We start from the raw sequence: 19,292 nt of genomic DNA on the forward strand, positions 1-19,292 counted from the left end.
TGCGCAGTGCAGGTTATTTATAGTTGTTCAGCTTCAGCAAGACTTTCGTATCAGGTATAGTATGGATCCTCTTACGGCACGGAGCACTAGACGATGGCACGAGCAATTCCGAGGAACAGATTGTTTGTGTGAAACCAAATTACCGGGCCGTCCCAGACTGTCTAACACAGATGTTGAACGCATCCGCCATAGTTTCACAAGCCACAGTTTCACAAGAAGTCCGCAGAAATCCGTTCGCCGTGCAGGTTGATAGCTCAACATGCCCCTGATGTCCGACTGACGTGTGTTGCGTCAACGATTACACATGTAACCATACAAAATTCAGCTACTGCAGCCTCTTCGCGAAGACGACAAACAACGTGTGGAGTTCTGTAATTTCGTCCTTGGTAAATTGGAAGATGACAGTTTCCTTTCACGCTTAGTGCTTAGTGACAAGGCAACAATACATTTGAATGGAAAGGTAAACTGTCATAATGTGGGTATGGAATAGCCACATTAGTTGTACAACATGAGAGGGACCCTCCAAAATTTAATGGGTTCTGTGTAAGTTAACAGGAAAAGGTGAATGGTCCATTTTTCTTTGCCGAGAACACTGTTACAGGAAGCACATATCTCGATATGCTTTCGAAGTTTCTTTTACCACAGGTGGACACCGATTTGAACGACTTTACCCACAGAAACACTGGAACACGTGAGGCAATACTGACCTTACGACTTATCTTAGAAGAAAGATTAAGGAAAGGCAAACCTACGTTTCTAGCATTTGTAGACTTAGAGAAAGCTTTTGACAATGTTGACTGGAATACTCTCTTTCAAATTCTAAAGGTGGCAGGGGTAAAATACAGGCAGCGAAAGGCTATTTACAATTTGTACAGAAACCAGATGGCAGTTATAAGAGTCGAGGGACATGAAAGGGAAGCAGTGGTTGGGAAGGGAGTAAGACAGGGTTGTAGCCTCTCCCCGATGTTGTTCAATCTGTATATTGAGCAAGCAGTAAAGGAAACAAAAGAAAAATTCGGAGTAGGTATTAAAATTCATGGAGAAGAAATAAAAACTTTGAGGTTCGCTGATGACATTGTAATTCTGTCAGAGACAGCAAAGGACTTGGAAGAGCAGTTGAATGGAATGGACAGTGTCTTGAAAGGAGGATATAAGATGAACATCAACAAAAGCAAAACAAGGATAATGGAATGTAGTCTAATTAAGTCGGGTGATGCTGAGGGAATTAGATTAGGAAATGAGGCACTTAAAGTAGTAAAGGAGTTTTTGCTATTTGGGGAGCAAAATAACTGATGATGGTCGAAGTAGAGAGGATATAAAATGTAGGCTGGCAATGGCAAGGAAAGCGTTTCTGAAGAAGAGAAATTTGTTAACATGCAGTATTGATTTAAGTGTCAGGAAGTCATTTCTGAAAGTGTTCGTATGGAGTGTAGCCATGTATGGAAGTGAAACATGGACGATAAATAGTTTGGACAAGAAGAGAATAGAAGCTTTTGAAATGTGGTGCTACAGAAGAATGCTGAAGATTAGATGGGTAGATCACATAACTAATGAGGAAGTATTGAATAGGATTGGGGAGAAGAGAAGTTTGTGGCACAACTTGACCAGAAGAAGGGATCGGTTGGTAGGACATGTTGTGAGGCATCAAGGGATCACCAAATTAGTTTTGGAGGGCAACGTGGAGGGTAAAACTCGTAGAGGGAGACCAAGAGATGAATACACTAAACAGATTCAGAAGGATGTAGGTTGCAGTAGGTACTGGGAGATGAAGAAGCTTGTACAGGATAGAATAGCATGGAGAGCTGCATCAAACCAGTCTCAGGACTGAAGACCACAACAACAACAACAACAACCCACAGAATGGGGGACTGGCGTGTGGAAGTGCGGGAATTTTTAAACCAAAGGAGAGAGCAAACTCTTTACATGGTTCCCGCTAGGTAGCAGCAGTGTGCGCCCACTTCAGTTCTCTAAAAATGGTGTCGGCACAACAGAACGCGTTTTGTGTTCTACGTTTTGCGCAGTGCGGGTTATTAATAGCTGTTCACCTTCAGCAAGAGTTTCGTATTAGGTATGGTACGGATCCTCCTACGGCCTTACATTACTGGCCTCTAAGGTCACCGAACCTCGCTGTATGTGATTATTTCACATCGGGGACAGGCTACAACCCTGTCTCATTCCCTTCCCAGCCACTGCTTGTCTTTCATGTCCCTCAACTCTAATAACTGCCATCTGCTTTCTGTACAAATTGTAAATAGCCTTTCGCTTCCTGTATTCTACCTCTGCCACCTTCAGAATTAGAAAGAGAGTATTCCAATCAACATTGTCAAAAGCTTTCTCTAAGTCTACAAATGCTAGAAACGTAGGTTTGCCTTTCCTTAATCTCTCTTCTAAGATAAGTCGTAGGGTCAGTGTTGCCTCACGTGTTCCAACATTTCTACTGAATCCAAACTGATCTTCCCCGAGGTCGGCTTCTACCAGTTTTTCCACATGTTTATTAGTTTTAGAAATAGAGACGTGCCAAATCGGTTGATTCTTTTTGATACGCACTGTATAGCTATATATTTATACATGTAACTATAGAAATATGATGCTTGTTGTACGCAAGCACTCGGTCACATAATAACGAGACACACCACGGCAGCAGACCTGCCATTACCTCAAGTTACTGCACTTCAACATACCTGCCATTGCCTTCAGTTACTGTAATTCAACATGTGAGATCCCTGTTGGTGACATCCAGTAGCACACGGCATGCACAGCAGAGACTACGGTGAACTCACCCCCAGTCGCAGCCTCACACAGTCGTGCTCGTTGTCTGGGAAGACGAACCCCATGTGTACGAAGAGGTCGGAGTTGGGCCGCACGCCATAGTGTATGAAGACCTGCTCGCCAGCCGTGAAGTTGCGGAAGGCGAAGCACTCGCTGCGATTCTGCGTCGGACTGAAGTCAGTTGACAGCTGAGGACACAAGAGAGCATCATGAGGTCGGGTGGGCCGAGGCAGTCAATGCATATATTGTGTGAACACAATCTGGATAAGAATGGACTTGGGCAGCCATCTTTTGGGCCCGTCCACCAAGAACCGATATTAGCAGAAACACGTGCAAATAGGTACACCATATTATGTGGAAGGAAACTGAAAGTAGTTGAGTAAAAACGCCGAACCTTCTCCCGTTCTGAAATGGAGACACACACACACACACACACACACACACACACACACACACACACACACACACTTCTCCCGTTCTGAAATGGACACACACACACACACACACACACACACACATATTCTCTCTCTCTCTCTCTCTCTCTCTCTCTCTCTCTCTCTCTCTCCTCTCACAGGACTTCGTTCTTTCAGTTACATCTAGGCGAGCTGGCCGTTAGGCAAAAGGCTTCCCGAATGGTAAAATTTGAAAGTTGTATCTAATTTTGGCATTTGCCTGATAACCGTGAGAAACTTATTACAGGAAAAACAAACAAAAAATGCACAGAATGAGGCGATGGAAATTACTTTTAGTTTGTACAAGTAACGCATGTGGTCGAAATTCGACAAATAGGGTTAGTGGACCCGATCTGCGATAAAAAAGTCATTCATCTCGAAGGTGATGAAATTTTAGCCTTGGATCTGATTCAGAGAAAATTCTGCATCGTAGCTACGTGTATTCTTGAAGCAATTCTTTTAGTTCTCTTTAATTGTTCGATCATTTGAAGTGAGTCCTTGATACAGTGCAGTGAAAAATGAAGTTTGTGTTAACGGCAGCAAATTAACTTTTCCCTTATGACAACAATATGTGAATACCGTTCTGCCGCATAAAATGGCCGCTGGTGCGAAACGATTTGCATTACAAAATCTGCATTATAAATTCATCAACAGCAGTTATAACCCTCAAAACTATTTGCAATTACGTTCGGCGCACATTTAAATGTATCTCTCAAATCAAAGACAGAATTATCACTGTCAACGTTCACATGATTCGTATCACTTTGTTTACGCAAAAATTGTGTCTGTCTAGCTCTGCCTGTTTCACTCCGACCCATCAGCGTTCTCCTAAGCATAGCCTAAAACAAATATAGTTTCCGTATAATAAGGGAAGCCAGAAGTCGGAGTTATTCCAAATGAATGAATTAAAAATTAGGGACTTAACTTCAAATTTTCTGCTAACGGTGGCAAAGACCACAAAGTTACTCTTGCAGAAAAGTAAACGAAATAACGACGCCAACATATATCTTTATTTACAGACTTCGTTGCTACATAGTTTGATTTCCACTGCTAACAACATCATCGACCTAGCAGTTTTCGCACTGTAGCTGCCCGGTATGCGTGTGTTACTACAAATGAACCATACAAACATGAATGTCCCTAGAATGCGATTTCACGAAATGCTGTTACTTTCGTGTCATTCCTACCACACCACCTGATCGGTACATTGGGCAGAAGTTCGTAGCATTTCAATTTTCGATGTTCACGTCGGGGCAGTGGCGGATACATATGAGGGGCGCGCGGGGCATTTGTTTGATAATATTCTACTGTTTTCTTGTACAGAGAACCTTCGAGGTCGACAATGAAGGAGGATCGACTTAATGGCGTAGTGACACTGATTGTCCTGTTGACGATGTAATTAACCAATTTGCCAGGAAGAATAGGCGCACAGAATTCATCATTTGAGGAAGAGAACCAGAGACCACAATTGTAACTTTTTTATATCATAAGATGGCATTGTCTTGTATATGTGATAGTAAGTTTAAATAAAACTTTATTAAACTTTGCATGTGACGTGATTATTTATTGCGGTAAAAGTAAAGGTAGTTCATGGTATCTTTAGTGCCCCCTCCTTGAGGTTTTTCTGTATTCGCCACTGCGTCTGGGAGGTAGAGAAGGTATCACCAGAGCTTTGAATATGAAAGCATCTACTTTCATTTGCCACTCTTAACAGCTACATACACACGATTTTTCTTTGTGCACATCCATGGCAAAGTACCTTTCGAATTACATAAGTTTGACCTCCTTGCATAATTAATATTAAAAATCGCCAGTTTAATATTGGTATTCACGTATTAACATTATGATCTGGAACTATGACGTCAACTGCCCCACACAACACTTGAAAATTTTGTGTGTGTGTGTGTGTGTGTGTGTGTGTGTGTGTGTGTGTGTCACGTCTGAACCACGTGACTTGAAGCTGTATTAATCGTTCACTCAGAAGACTCTCAAGCGCGATCGCTAATGGGACTAGCTATTTAGATACAAGTTGGAGAGCAGTGCGCGGCTTCCAAACGATATTCATTTGTTTTTGGTCGCTACTAACCTTAGTTCTCGACATTGTGTCCAATCAGTACCCTCAATGAACGTGTCAATAAATTTTAACCGTTTCGAGCTGAATTACACATAACGTTTCTGTAACGTTTAGCTCCTCGAGTTACATCTGCTTTCATCGACGAGTACGCATACGCAATGAACACAGCGTAGTCTGCTGGCTCATGATGAATAGATTGGATGTGTGATGAAGGTTGTCGGTACTTGCCGAGACCATTCGATTTCTAATGTTACAGTTACTACCGTCAACTACTGGGCTGAGTGTCTTCTCAGAATGAACAATTTGTACTGGAGAGCGCGATGTGCATGTGTCTCCGTCGAAACAGTTGCCACTATTGTGAAAATTATTTCTACTTAACACAACTTTAGTCACATGGTTTTGGTATCTTCGAGAATGAATACGAGTGCTTTCAAACTACTTTCTATTTCTTTTCCTTTTACGACTTTCGACTTCGGACAACACCCATGAAGCCATCAAAATTTTGTAGTATACTCCATCGCTGACAGGAACACAACGTGATGAATAATATTTGACAGTTATATAGACCACTTATTAGTGCTTAACACTGTAGTATAAAATACAGTGTAAGACAAATGAATTCTGGTTTCCCGCTGATGAATCACAGATCTACCTACACTTTTTTGTCGTTCCGTAATAAACTGATAGAAATAAGAAAATTAGAGTATAAAATGCTCCCATCGTAGCACAAAAAAGGCGACTATCTCCTGGACAGAGTTAGGGAAAGAAGGGAACTAGCTTTTCGAGTATCTGGCGGCTTTAAAGACATTTAAATCAAAACATCTTGACATATTCGCGCTCTTTTTTACTTGTCAGTATAAGCACCCATCTCATGTACTACAGGGTGATTCAAAAAGAATACCACAACTTTAGGAATTTAAAACTCTGCAACGACAAAAGGCAGAGCTAAGCACTATCTGTCGGCGAATTAAGGGAGCTATAAAGTTTCATTTTGTCGTACATTTGTTCGCTTGAGGCGCTGTTGACTAGGCGTCAGCGTCAGCTGATGCTAAGATGGCGACCGCTCAACAGAAAGCTTTGTGTGTTATTGAGTACGGCAGAAGTGAATCGACGACAGTTGTTCAGCGTGCATTTCGAACGAAGTATGGTGTTAAACCTCCTGATAGGTGGTGTATTAAACGTTGGTATAAACAGTTTACAGATAATGGGTGTTTGTGCAAATGGAAAAGTTCTGGACGGCCGAGAACGAGTGATGAAAATGTAGCACGCATCCAGCAAGCATTTGTTCGCAACCCAGGAAAATCGACTCGCAGAGCTAGCAGAGAGCTGCAAATTCCATAATCAACTGTATGGAGAGTCCTACGAAGAAAACCACATTGGCACTTATCTGTCCGTAACTACCTGAACGTCAACTACCCGAGGCGATGGATCGGCCGCCAGGCAGCCCGTGACAGAGCACATCATCACTGGCCTCCAAGAAGCCCTGATCTTACCCCCTGCGATTTTTTCTTATGGGGGTATGTTAAGGATATGGTGTTTCGGCCACCTCTCCCAGCCACCATTGATGATTTGAAACGAGAAATAACAGCAGCTATCCAAACTGTTACGCCTGATATGCTACAGAGAGTGTGGAACGAGTTGGACTATCGGGTTGATATTGCTCGAGTGTCTGGAGGGGGCCATATTGAACGCCTCTGAACTTGTTTTTGAGTGAAAAAAAAAACCTTTTTAAATACTCTTTGTAATGATGTATAACAGAAGGTTATATTATGTTTCTTTCATTAAATACACATTTTTAAAGTTGTGGTATTCTTTTTGAATCACCCTGTATAATGCATGTAAAGTAACGTTATTACATGTGCCACGTCTTCTAACATGACACATGCCATTATGTAATCCAATATAGTATTAGTCATGTCGTGCAATATGACACAACGTGTTATTAAAGTTTAGGATGCATGGATCTCCACTCTGGGATACTTCAATTACAGATGGACTCCCCACTCTCTGATACTTCCTAGAGCCCCACTCTCTGATACACTGTGTGATGAAAAGTATCCGGACACTGGCTGAAAATGACTTACAAGTTCGTGGGTCCCTCCATCGCTAAAGCTAGAATTCAGTATGGCTTTGGCACATCCTTAGCCTTGATGACAGCTTCCACTCTCGCAGGCATACGTTCAATCAGGTGCTGGAAGGTTTCTTGGGGAATGGCAGCCCATTCATCACGGAGTGCTTCATTGAGGAGAGGTATCGATGTCGGTCGGTGAGGTATGGCACGAAGTCGGCGTTCCAAAACATCAGGTCAGGACTCTTTGCAGGCCAGTCCCTTACAGGGATTTCACTGTCATTCAACCACACCGCCTCAGGCCGCGTGTTATGAACAGGTGCTCCATCGTGTTCAAAGATGCAATCGCCATCCCCGAATTTCTTTTCAACAGTAGGATGCAACAAGGTGGTTAAAACATTAATGTAGGTCTGTGCTGTGATAGTGCCACGCAAAACAACAATGGATGGAAGCTCCTTCCATGAAAAACACGACCACAGCATAACACCACCGTCTTCGAATTTTACTATTGGCACGACACACGCTGGCAGATGACGTTCACCAGCATTCCCCATACCCACATCCTGATATCGGATCGCCACATCGTGTAACGTGATTCGTCACTGCACACGACGCTTTTCCACTATTCAATCGTCCAATGTTTACGCTCCTTACACCAAGCGAGGAGTCGTTTGGCATTTACCGGCGTGATGTGTGGCGTATGTGCAGCCGCTCGACCTTGAAATCCAAATTTTCTCACCTCCCGCCTAACTGTCATAGTACTTGCAGTCGATCCTGTTGCAGTTTGGAATTCCTGTGTGGTGGTGTGGATAGATATGTGCCTGTTACACATTACGATCCTCTTCAACTGTCGGCGCCTGTACGCTTTTGTGCTATACGTGTCCCTTCGCGTTTCCACTTCACTATGACATTGGAAACAGTGGACCTAGGGATGTTTAGGAGTGTGGAAATCTCGCGTACTGACATATGACACCAGTTACACCCCGTCATCTGAACACGTTCCAAGATCGTGAGTTCCGCGGAGAGCCCCGTTCTGCTCTCTCACGAAGTCTAATGTCTACTAAGGTCGCTGATATGGAGTACCTGGCAGTTAGTGGCAGCACAATGCACTTAATATGCAAAACGTATGTTTTTGGAGGTGGCCGGATACTTTTGATCACATAGTGTGCTTCCTATTGTAGATGCATCCCACTCTCTAGAAGCACATATATTTGTGTCTATTTGTTTTTTACAACCGTCACCATGTATGTTAACAGTAGATGGGTCTAAGAAAAAAAAATGGCTCTGAGCACTATGGGACTTAACTACTGAGGTCATCAGTCCCCTAGAACTTAGACTACTTAAACCTAACTAACCTAAGGACATCACACACATCCATGCCCGAGGCAGGATTCGAACCTGCGACCGTAGCGGTCACGCGGTTCCAAACTGACGCGCTTAGAACCGCACGGCCACACCGGCCGGCATGGGTCTAAGAGCTCATTGCTCTGGGGAAGTACGGATAACTCATAAAAAACACGAGTCGTTAAGACTTTTAATAAAAATTTCTTCGTAAGTGCCAACTAAGTCGAAAAGCTAGAAGCCTTCTTTTACCTTCCAACTCCGCCCTGGAATAATTTGTCTTTTTTGGGCTACGATAGGAGCATTTGGGACACTGATTCGCAACTTTTATTCAACCACAATTATGACGTTAAACCGCCATAGCTTGGCAACCGATGCAGGTTTCTGTTCATTCAGGCGACGACCGTTCCGGTATATGTTTTTATTCTCTTTCGAACCATTAATGCTTATATCGTGACAGTAGACAACAATTAATGACATGTATTTGTATACGTTCTTACATAATTTCAAATGGTTCAAATGGCTCTGAGCACTATGGGACTTAACTACTGTGGTCATCAGTCCCCTAGAACTTAGAACTACTTAAACCTAACTAACCTAAGGGCATCACACACATCCATGCCCGAGGCAGGATTCGAACCTGCGACCGTAGCAGTCGCGCGGTCACGGACTGAGCGCCTAGAACCGCTCGACCAACACGGCCGGCTCTTACATAATTTAAACCGATTCGAACAAATCTGAAACATTGAAGCGGCACCCATATGAACTCAGAAGGAAAATATTTTTGCACGTAAAATTCGAATGAAGCTGAATTTTTGAAGGGAGTTGTAATTTTATCGTAAGAATGCACTGTTTATTTCTCTGAGTCACTTTGTTTCCCCATATTCAATTCACGTAAGGACAAATCTCCGCAACGGATAGAGATTATTGGATTAAAAAAGTCGTCTTGGCTTTATCCATTCACCTACGTTCGTGCAAAGTTTGAACCGATTCATCCAAGTTTAAAGTATTCCGTTTCAAAAACCTCAGAATAAAACGGGTTTTTCACATAAATTCAAACGAAGCAAGCATTTTTCAAACCGTTAAAATTTACCTTACAGCCACGTAGAATACAAAGGTGGACCAAATGTGAACCACAAGTCTCGCTCCACTCAGGAGTTATTTAAAGGTGACAGCTTTTGCACGCGAACTCCGAACGATGAATTTTCAAATAGTGCCATTATTTGAGCATTAATTTCAACACAATTAAAATGTTTTTCAAGAGGAATTAACCGATTCCCACAATGTGCCTGGGTATCAGCTCCGGTACAACCTAGCTCAAAATACTGAAACATAGGAGATACCAATTTTGGTTGAAACTTCACGAAGCACTATGTCAACCCTTTACACTCCCACCCTCAGCCATGTGTGTGCTAGGTGTGTTTAGTAATTTTTTTCCAGGTAGCAAGTGACACGCATGCCACGTTTGATAGAAACTGCTTTAGGCGTTATACAGGGTGAAAAATAAATAAACCGACAAACTCTGGGAGGTTGTAGGGGACATCAAAACAAATATTTTTCCCTAATGTCATTTTTTCCTATGAGGAATATTTTAACCGGTAGACGAAGATTTCTCTGGCGGCAAATCAATTAAACCAACAAACACTTTTCCATTTTTTTTTGACCAAGAGACGACACATTAACACAACCCAATTCCAATTACAGTAGATTTTCAAAAATGCCTCCATTGACACGTAAAATAAGTTTACACGGTCGGATCCTGTTCTGTCTGACACGGACAAAAACTCCAGGAGTATCCTGAATTGTTCCTGCTGCTGCTGCTGCTGCTACTACTACTATCCAGGCAACCAGATACTCTTCTGATGCAACAGGAGTTGCGTAAACAAGGTTGCGCATCTCTCCCCACACAAAAAAATCCAGAGGGGACATATCTGGGGATCGAGCAGGCCACGGTGCAGGGCACCTCTGTCAATCCACGTTTCTGGGAACCGTCGGTCCAGGAATCGACGCACTCGACGACTGAAATGTGCCGGCGCCCCGTCATATTGGAACCACGTCCGTTGTCTTGTAGGGAGCGGGACGTCTTCCAGCAATTCTGGCAATGCTCTGGCGAGAAAATTGTAATAGTGCTTGCCATTTAATGGCCTAGGTAGCAGATACGGCCCAAGTAAACAGTCCCCAACAACACCGACCCACACATTAACGAAGAACCGCACTTGATGAGCGCTAGTAACTATGGCATGTGGGTTATCCTCAATCCAAACATGCGAATTGTGCATTTTGAAGACTTCTCACTCCCCAACGTTGCTTCATCGGTAAACAACACAGAGGATGGAAATGTAGGATGCATTTCACACCGTTCCAGGTACCACTGCGAAAACTGTGCTCTGGGTGGATAATCAACTGCTTCCAGGTTGTGGACACACTGTAAGTGAAATGGACGTAACAATTGCTCTCGAAGGACTGTTCTTACATTCGTCTGATTCGTCCCCATGTTACGTGCAATTGCACGAGTGCTGATTGAAGAATCCCCCTCCACATGCTGCAAGACGGCTTCCTCAAATTGCAGCGTTCTTACCGTGCGACGGCGTCCCTGTCCAGGTAATCTGCTAAATGATCCGGTCTCACGCAGACGTTGGTACACAGCAGAAAAGGTCGTATGATGCGGGATACGGCGATTAGGATATTGTTGTCGATAAACCCGCTGTGCAGCTCGTCCGTTGTGGTGCGCTACGTAGTACGCACCAACCATATCAGTGTACTCACTCCAGGTGTATCGCTCCATTAGTAAACAGAGACAATGCACTACTACACTGGTGGACAGCACTTGCCTACAACTGAAGAGCGTAATACGCCTTGTAACAACTGAAGAGCGTAATACAACCTCCACCGGTTTAAATAATCCTCATAGGAAAAAAAGACATTAGGGAAAAATATTTGTTTTGATGTCCCTACAACCTTCCAGAGTTTGTCGGTTTAAATACTTTTCACCCTGTAGAGATATACTGGTTTGTCACTGTCTTTGCATCCCTCCTCGCAAGGATGGAACTTCAACGGGGCTGTCACCAATGAGCCTAGCGACCCGAAAATGAATGTATTCGGTTCTATTATCGGTCGTTATCGAATGATGTTGATGTCACAGCTTCTCAACACCCACCTCCTCTTCTATGGGTATATTACCCCCACGGTATTTTACACTATTAATTGTGCAACTAACAGAAATAATAAGTAAAATACATACTAAATTTGGGTCAAATCACCCTCTTTTCATCCTCGCCGCTATGGAAGGTAGGTAATTCTTACCTTCACAGTACCTCCTTTCTGTGAGTGATATGCATACCAAGTTTGGTTGAAATCAGTCCGGTGGTTTCGTAGAAAATGTGAAACTTACACGTACAGACGTTCAATTATTTTTATAAATACGCGCCGGCCGGAGTGGCTGAGCTGTTCTAGGCGCTACAGACTGGAACCGCGCGACCGCTACGCTCGCAGGTCCGAATCCTGCCTCGGGCACGGATGTGTGTGATGTCCTTAGGTTAGTTAGGTTTATGTAGTTCTAAGTCTAAGGGGCTGATGACCTCAGCAGTTAAGTCCCATAGTGCTCAGAGCCGAGCCACGACGAATTAATCTCGCAATAGGAAAAGCACACCCGCCTCCGTAGCCGCGAGGTCGCTAACGCTTCCGAATCTGAAATAAGCTGCTTCGAATCCTGGTAATGGAAAGTTCTCACTGCCAGTACTTGGCTGGTAAGAAAGGAGTGTTGTTGTTAATTGTTGTTGTGGTGGTGGTGGCAGCTAAAGCCGTCGGCCCGCGTGACGAGTTAGCTAAAGTTGACTTGCTACTCTAAGAGTTTTGTAGCGTCACTTACTGTGATTTCACGCTGAGGAGCCATTTCGTCACGTGAAACACAAAATAAGTTCTGCGATATTTCGGAAACGTGCCAAGTAAAGAACAATCAATAGCAAGCAAGAACGCTTCCTACGTTATAACAGAAAGCGAGACGCCATACTGTGTTTGCCGCGCTCAGTAGAGGCCCATATTCAGTGATTCTTGTGCTACATGCTGCATCCTATCAATACATGTTGGTTCTAAGCGCCAGCACATCGTATACCTCCAGAACGAATCGTTATTGGTACTATTTGTGGTAAAATGACGGAAAACGTCTTATTGGTGGTTATAGGATTTTTCGTATTTAGAAATTCTCGCATTATAAACCGCGTGTTATGAAAGTAAACACCGTTTTAAGGCAACGAGCCATTGAAGATTCATGAAAAAGTGTCGTTCTTGTTAGAAACTGTTCATTTTAATTGTCAATTAATAAGATTCCGGCGGGTAATGCCGAAGCAATGTTTCAGTATAGCGTAGTTCGTTGAGGGGCCACATTAAGAAATCGACGGTGGTTAGATACACTGTTGAAGTCCTGTTTGTAAAATTTTTTCTTCACGTTTTCCCAAACATTGTGAAACTTTCCTATGAAATTAATAGAAATAATTTCTGTAATATTTGATGTTATGTAAACATAACTGCGATCTCGGTGAGGAATGGGTTTCTACGATTTGGTGAACTTTTGTAAGACGATATCCTTACTGAGTGGATATGTATCTTTCATTGTTGTCTTATAACATCTTCACGGATATTGAAGTTTTTATTTATACATATCACAGAATAACACGACTAGCATATGGTCAAGAAAGGAGATATGCCTTTTAATAGAGCTAAAGTAGGAATTCTACGTGCGTCCACTTTCGTAAACAAACTGTATGTTTTGCTTGCCAAATAAAGCCGACGATTGGTTGGTTGGTTGGTTGGTTGGTTTGTTTAAAAGAGGGTGGTGGGGGGGGGGCGTAGGGTGGGGGACCAAACTATTAGGTCATCGGTGGGAGTAAAATAATCGAGACATACAAAACATAGCTGGAAGAAAGGAGAAAACTACAAGAATGACAGAGGGGCAACAAACACTAAAATGGACAAAATTGGACAAGGAAACCACAGAGAAACGCGAGAAACATGCAGGAGAGATCAAAACAAGAGAGCGGATTACCATGGCTGGCTGACCATGCGAATAAAAAGGAGAAGCGAGCCACACTGTAACACATTAAAACCTCCGCGCTAAAAGCACTAGCGTGGAGGACATAGAGGGACGAAAGGACATGCGCTAAAACTTAGATCAAGTGTTAAAACCTACCCTCACAAATAAAACGTAAAACTAAAGCTGCTGTTGAGGCATTGTCGTCCAACACCGAAGGCAGGGTGCTGGGAAAGTTAAAAGCCCGCTGCAGAGCGGCTAAAAGTGGGCAGTCCAGCAAGAGGTGGACGACCCTCATTTGTGAGCCTCAGGTGGGTCCTCGCGACGGAGGAGGTAACCATGCGTTAGCCATGTATGGCCAATGTGGAGCTGGCAGAGGACAACTGATTCCCTATGAGAGGACAGCGTGGAAGACTTACACACATTCGTCGTCTCCCTAATGACACGCAGCTTGTTGTGCATATTGTTATGCCATTCCGTCCTCGAAAGCCTGAAAGCACTGCGGCGTAAGACAGAACGCAGGTCAGCTTCGGAGATGCCCACCTTCAGAAGCGGTTTCCGCGTAGCCTCTTGGGCCGGCCTGTCGGCAAGTTCGTTCCCTGGGATTCCGACGTGTCCTGGCGTCCACACAAACACCACGGAACGACGGGACCGTTCCAGGGCATACATGGACTCCTGGATGGACGCTACCAAAGGATGGCGAGGGTAGCACTGGTCGATAGCTTGTAGGCTGCTCAAGGAGACATGACCCGCCAGGGCATGAGCGGATGTGCTCAAGAGCACGAGATATGGCCGCCAGCTCTGCAGTGAAAACACTGCAGCCATCTGGCAAGGAGTGCTGTTCAATATGTTCCCCATGAACATACACAAAGCCTAACGTGACCATCAGCCATCGAGCCGTGAGTGCAAACCACTTCATGGCCCCAGTACATTTCGAAAAACGAGAGAAGTGATAACGTAGAGCTGCAGGGTTAACGGAGTCCTTTCGGCCATGTGAAAGGTCCACAATAATCTGCCGCCTTGGCGTACACCATGGAGGCGTATGTGAATGGACCTCGAGGAGAGGTGGTAATGGAAAGGACTCCAGTTCAGACACAAGGGACCAGACGCGAACCGCAATCATAAGCCCTGACCTGGTCCACTGATATGGGAGATGGACCGGCGTGGTTGGGAAAAGGAGGCGGTAACTGGGATGTGCAGGAGAACTACGAACGTGTGCAACGTAACTGGCCAGCAGCTGTGCACATCAAACCTTCAATGGAGGGACTCTGGCCTCCACCAGGACGCTGGTCACCGGACTCGTTCTAAAAGCTCCCGTCGCTAGGCTAACGCCACAGTGGTGCACTGGGTCGAGTAAACGCAAAGCTGAGGGCGCCGCCGAACAGTAAACCAGATTCCCATAGTCTAGGCGGGATTGAACAAGGGCTCTGTTGAGCTGCAGCAGCGTAGAGTGATCTGCACCCAAGTTCGTGTTACTCAGGCAACGGAGGGCATTGAAGTGCTGCCAGAACCTCCGCTTACGTGACAAAGGTGAGGTAGTCAAGTCAATCGGGCGTCGAAAACCACTCCTAAGAATCGATATGTCTCCAATACATTGGGTGGAACCTCATTAAGATAAAGTTCTGGTTCCGGATGAACGGTGTGAAGCCGACAGAAATGCATGACACACGACTTTGCGGCTGAAAACTGGAAGCCGTGGGCTAGAGCCCATGACCGCGCCTTGTGAATGGCTCCCTGTAGGCGCCGCTCAGCAACACCAGTACTGCAGGAGCAGTACGAAATGCGGAAGTCATCCACATACAGACAAGGTGAGACCGACGGCCTTGCAGCTGCTGCTACACCGTTAATAGCCACTAAAAATAGGGAGACACTCAATACGGAGCCCTGCAGAACGCCTTTCTCCTGGATATGGGGGGGAACTATGGAAGGCACTGACTTGGACACAGGAAGTATGGAGCGACAGGAAGTTTTGGATAAAAATTGGGAGCGGGCCCCGAAAACCCTTCTCATACAATGTGGCAAGGATATGATGTCGCCAGGTCGTGTCTTACGCTTTATGTAAGGCAAAAATTATGGCAACCAGATGCTGGCGTCTGGAAAAGGCTGTTCGGATGGCAGACTGGAGGGACGCTAGATTATTAGTGGTAGATCGACCCTGGCGGAAGCTGCCCTGACATGGAGCCAGTAGGCCACGTGACTCCACGACCAACCCAAACACCGACACACCACACGTTCCAGCAGCTTCCAAAGACAGTTGGTGAGGCTGATGCGCCGGTAGCTTTCCACATCAAGCGGGTTTTGACCACATTTGAGCACCAGAATGATGGTGCTCTCCTGCCACTGCAATGGAAAGATGGCATCACACCAGATCCGGTTGAAGATGATGAGGAGATGTCGCCTAAAGACGAGAGATGTTTAATCATCTGACTGTGGATTCGATCCGGCCCAGGAGCAGTGTCTGGGCAATGTGCAAGAGGCGTTGTAGGATTCACTGTGGCGTGTAGTGAACGAGAGGACGTTCCTTACCTTCTGCCGTTTAAGGGTGCAAAAGGCTGTGGGGTAGTTCTCCGACGCAGAGGCTCGAGCATAATGCCCAGCAAAATGATCGGCAATCGCGATGCGTCGGTAGATAACACGCCATTGATGTTAATGCCAAGCACACCTGTTGGGTTTTGGCACCCAAAAAGACGGCTGATCTTCGTCCAGACTTGGGAAGGTGACATATAGCACCCACACGTACCTCTCCCAACACTCCTGCTTCCGTCGTTTGATAAGTTGGCGAACGTGGGCACGGAGCCGCTTAAAGGCTATTAGGTACTCTAGGGAAGGGTGCCACTTATGTCTCTGTAACTGCCACAGCGACTTCCGGCGATCACCAAGGGACTGTCTTTCGCTGGGGGCACCCTAAAGAACGAGGTATCGCGTTTTCCGCCGCAGAAAGATCGTCGTAGTGACCTGCTCAGCGACAACATCGATGGCACCACGGGGGGATTCAACGGTGACAGAAGATGTGAAGGCTTCCCAGTCTGCCATGTTTAAAGCCCATCTGGGTAGACGTCTGTGGGCATGACGCTGGGGGAGTGACAGGAAGATGGGGAAGAGGTCACTACTACACAGGTCGTCATGTGGTCTCCAGTGGATAGATGGGAGAAAGCCAGGACTGCAAACCGAGAGATCAATGGCCGAATATGTGCCATGTGCCACACTGAAATGTGTGGGGGCACGTATAAGAGGCAGAGGTCGAGTTGTGACAGTAAGTTTTCGACGTCGCTACCTCGGCCAGTAAGCAGGGCGCCACCCCACAAAGAGTTATGCGCGTTAAAATCTCCCACAAGTAGGGAAGGGGTACTGCACCATCTGGAGGAAGATATACATTGCAGACAGCTGTTTCCTGCGTCGTCCTTATCCTGACAGTCACAGTTTCAAGAGGGGTTTGAGGGGCACAGTTTCACTACATATTGAGTTCAGGACATACACTCCTGGAAATGGAAAAAAGAACACATTGACACCGGTGTGTCAGACCCACCATACTTGCTCCGGACACTGCGAGAGGGCTGTACAAGCAATGATCACACGCACGGCACAGCGGACACACCAGGAACCGCGGCGTTGGCCGTCGAATGGCGCTAGCTGCGCAGCATTTGTGCACCGCCGCCGTCAGTGTCAGCCAGTTTGCCGTGGCATACGGAGCTCCATCGCAGTCTTTAACACTGGTAGCATGCCGCGACAGCGTGGACGTGAACCGTATGTGCAGTTGACGGACTTTGAGCGCGGGCGTATAGTGGGCATGCGGGAGGCCGGGTGGACGTACCGCCGAATTGCTCAACACGTGGGGCGTGAGGTCTCCACAGTACATCGATGTTGTCGCCAGTGGTCGGCGGAAGGTGCACGTGACCGTCGACCTGGGGCCGGACCGCAGCGACGCACGGATGCACGCCAAGACCGTAGGATCCTACGCAGTGCCGTAGGGGACCGCACCGCCACTTCCCAGCAAATTAGGGACACTGTTGCTCCTGGGGTATCGGCGAGGACCATTCGCAACCGTCTCCATGAAGCTGGGCTACGGTCCCGCACACCGTTAGGCCGTCTTCCGCTCACGCCCCAACATCGTGCAGCCCGCCTCCAGTGGTGTCGCGACAGGCGTGAATGGAGGGACGAATGGAGACGTTTCGTCTTCAGCGATGAGAGTCGCTTCTGCCTTGGTGCCAATGATGGTCGTATGCGTGTTTGGCGCCGTGCAGGTGAGCGCCACAATCAGGACTGCATACGACCGAGGCACACAGGGCCAACACCCGGCATCATGGTGTGGGGAGCGATCTCCTACACTGGCCGTACACCACTGGTGATCGTCGAGGGGACACTGAATAGTGCACGGTACATCCAAACCGTCATCGAACCCATCGTTCTACCATTCCTAGACCGGCAAGGGAACTTGCTGTTCCAACAGGACAATGCACGTCCGCATGTATCCCGTGCCACCCAACGTGCTCTAGAAGGTGTAAGTCAACTACCCTGGCCAGCAAGATCTCCGGATCTGTCCCCCATTGAGCATGTTTGGGACTGGATGAAGCGTCGTCTCACGCGGTCTGCACGTCCAGCACGAACGCTGGTCCAACTGAGGCGCCAGGTGGAAATGGCATGGCAAGCCGTTCCACAGGACTACATCCAGCATCTCTACGATCGCCTCCATGGGAGAATAGCAGCCTGCATTGCTGCGAAATGTGGATTTACACTGTACTAGTGCCGACATTGTGCATGCTCTGTTGCCTGTGTCTATGTGCCTGTGGTTCTGTCAGTGTGATCATGTGATGTATCTGACCCCAGGAATGTGTCAAAGTTTCCCCTTCCTGGGACAATGAATTCACGGTGTTCTTATTTCAATTTCCAGGAGTGTAGATGCAAACTCCACCTGGCACAATAATAGTCGCTATGGTCCCTGTAACATCCCTTATAGACGCAGAGGGCAGGGGTCCGCATTGTCGGGTACCAGGTTTCCTGGAGGGCAATGCAGAAAGCAGATGTAAAGCTTAACAGTTTCTGTAGCTCAGCCAGGTGGTGGAAAAAATCGCCGCAATTCCACTGAAGGATTACGTGATCGTGAGACTGGGACGGCATGATACAGTCAATGAGGCAGTCTACGCCTCAGGTTCACCTGCTGCCACCAGATGAGTACCTGTGCGATCAACATCCATTGTGTCTCAGGGCCCAGCGAGAGTAGGTCCTCAGCGGACGCCAGAATCTCCAACTCATCCTCAGACACAGAGCTTGTAGGTAGTGGTGGTGTGGGTGCCATGGTTCTTGGGAGTCTTTTTCTTTTTAGGTTTCTCTAGCTGCTCCTTAGATTCGTAAAGCTGGGAGGGCTTCACTGATTCATTCTCAGGGACAGGAGGACCGTGAAGCCCTACGACTAGCTACCTGTGGTTGCTTCAGCCACAGGCAGGTGTCAGCTTTGCCACTCTTAGGAACCTGGAAAAGGAGTTTCCCCAAGAGATCCCTTCCTGGTGAGTGAAGCCAATGAAGGCTTACACTTCTCCAGCTGAGAAGTGAGGACTGATGTCCTCA

General features: G+C 46.2%; 1 protein-coding gene across 1 annotated transcript in view; it reads right to left on the bottom strand.

Annotated features, from left to right (window-relative positions):
• LOC126425281 (actin-histidine N-methyltransferase) overlaps positions 1-19,292 on the bottom strand; it is a 424,338-nt gene that overhangs the window by 38,769 nt on the left and 366,277 nt on the right. The window contains exon 9 of the mRNA XM_050088254.1: positions 2,781-2,957. Coding sequence (XP_049944211.1) covers positions 2,781-2,957 — 177 coding nt within the window. The remainder of the gene's footprint in view (positions 1-2,780; positions 2,958-19,292) is intronic.

Source organism: Schistocerca serialis, chromosome 10 (genome assembly GCF_023864345.2).
Source record: "Schistocerca serialis cubense isolate TAMUIC-IGC-003099 chromosome 10, iqSchSeri2.2, whole genome shotgun sequence".
NCBI lineage: Eukaryota > Metazoa > Arthropoda > Insecta > Orthoptera > Acrididae > Schistocerca > Schistocerca serialis.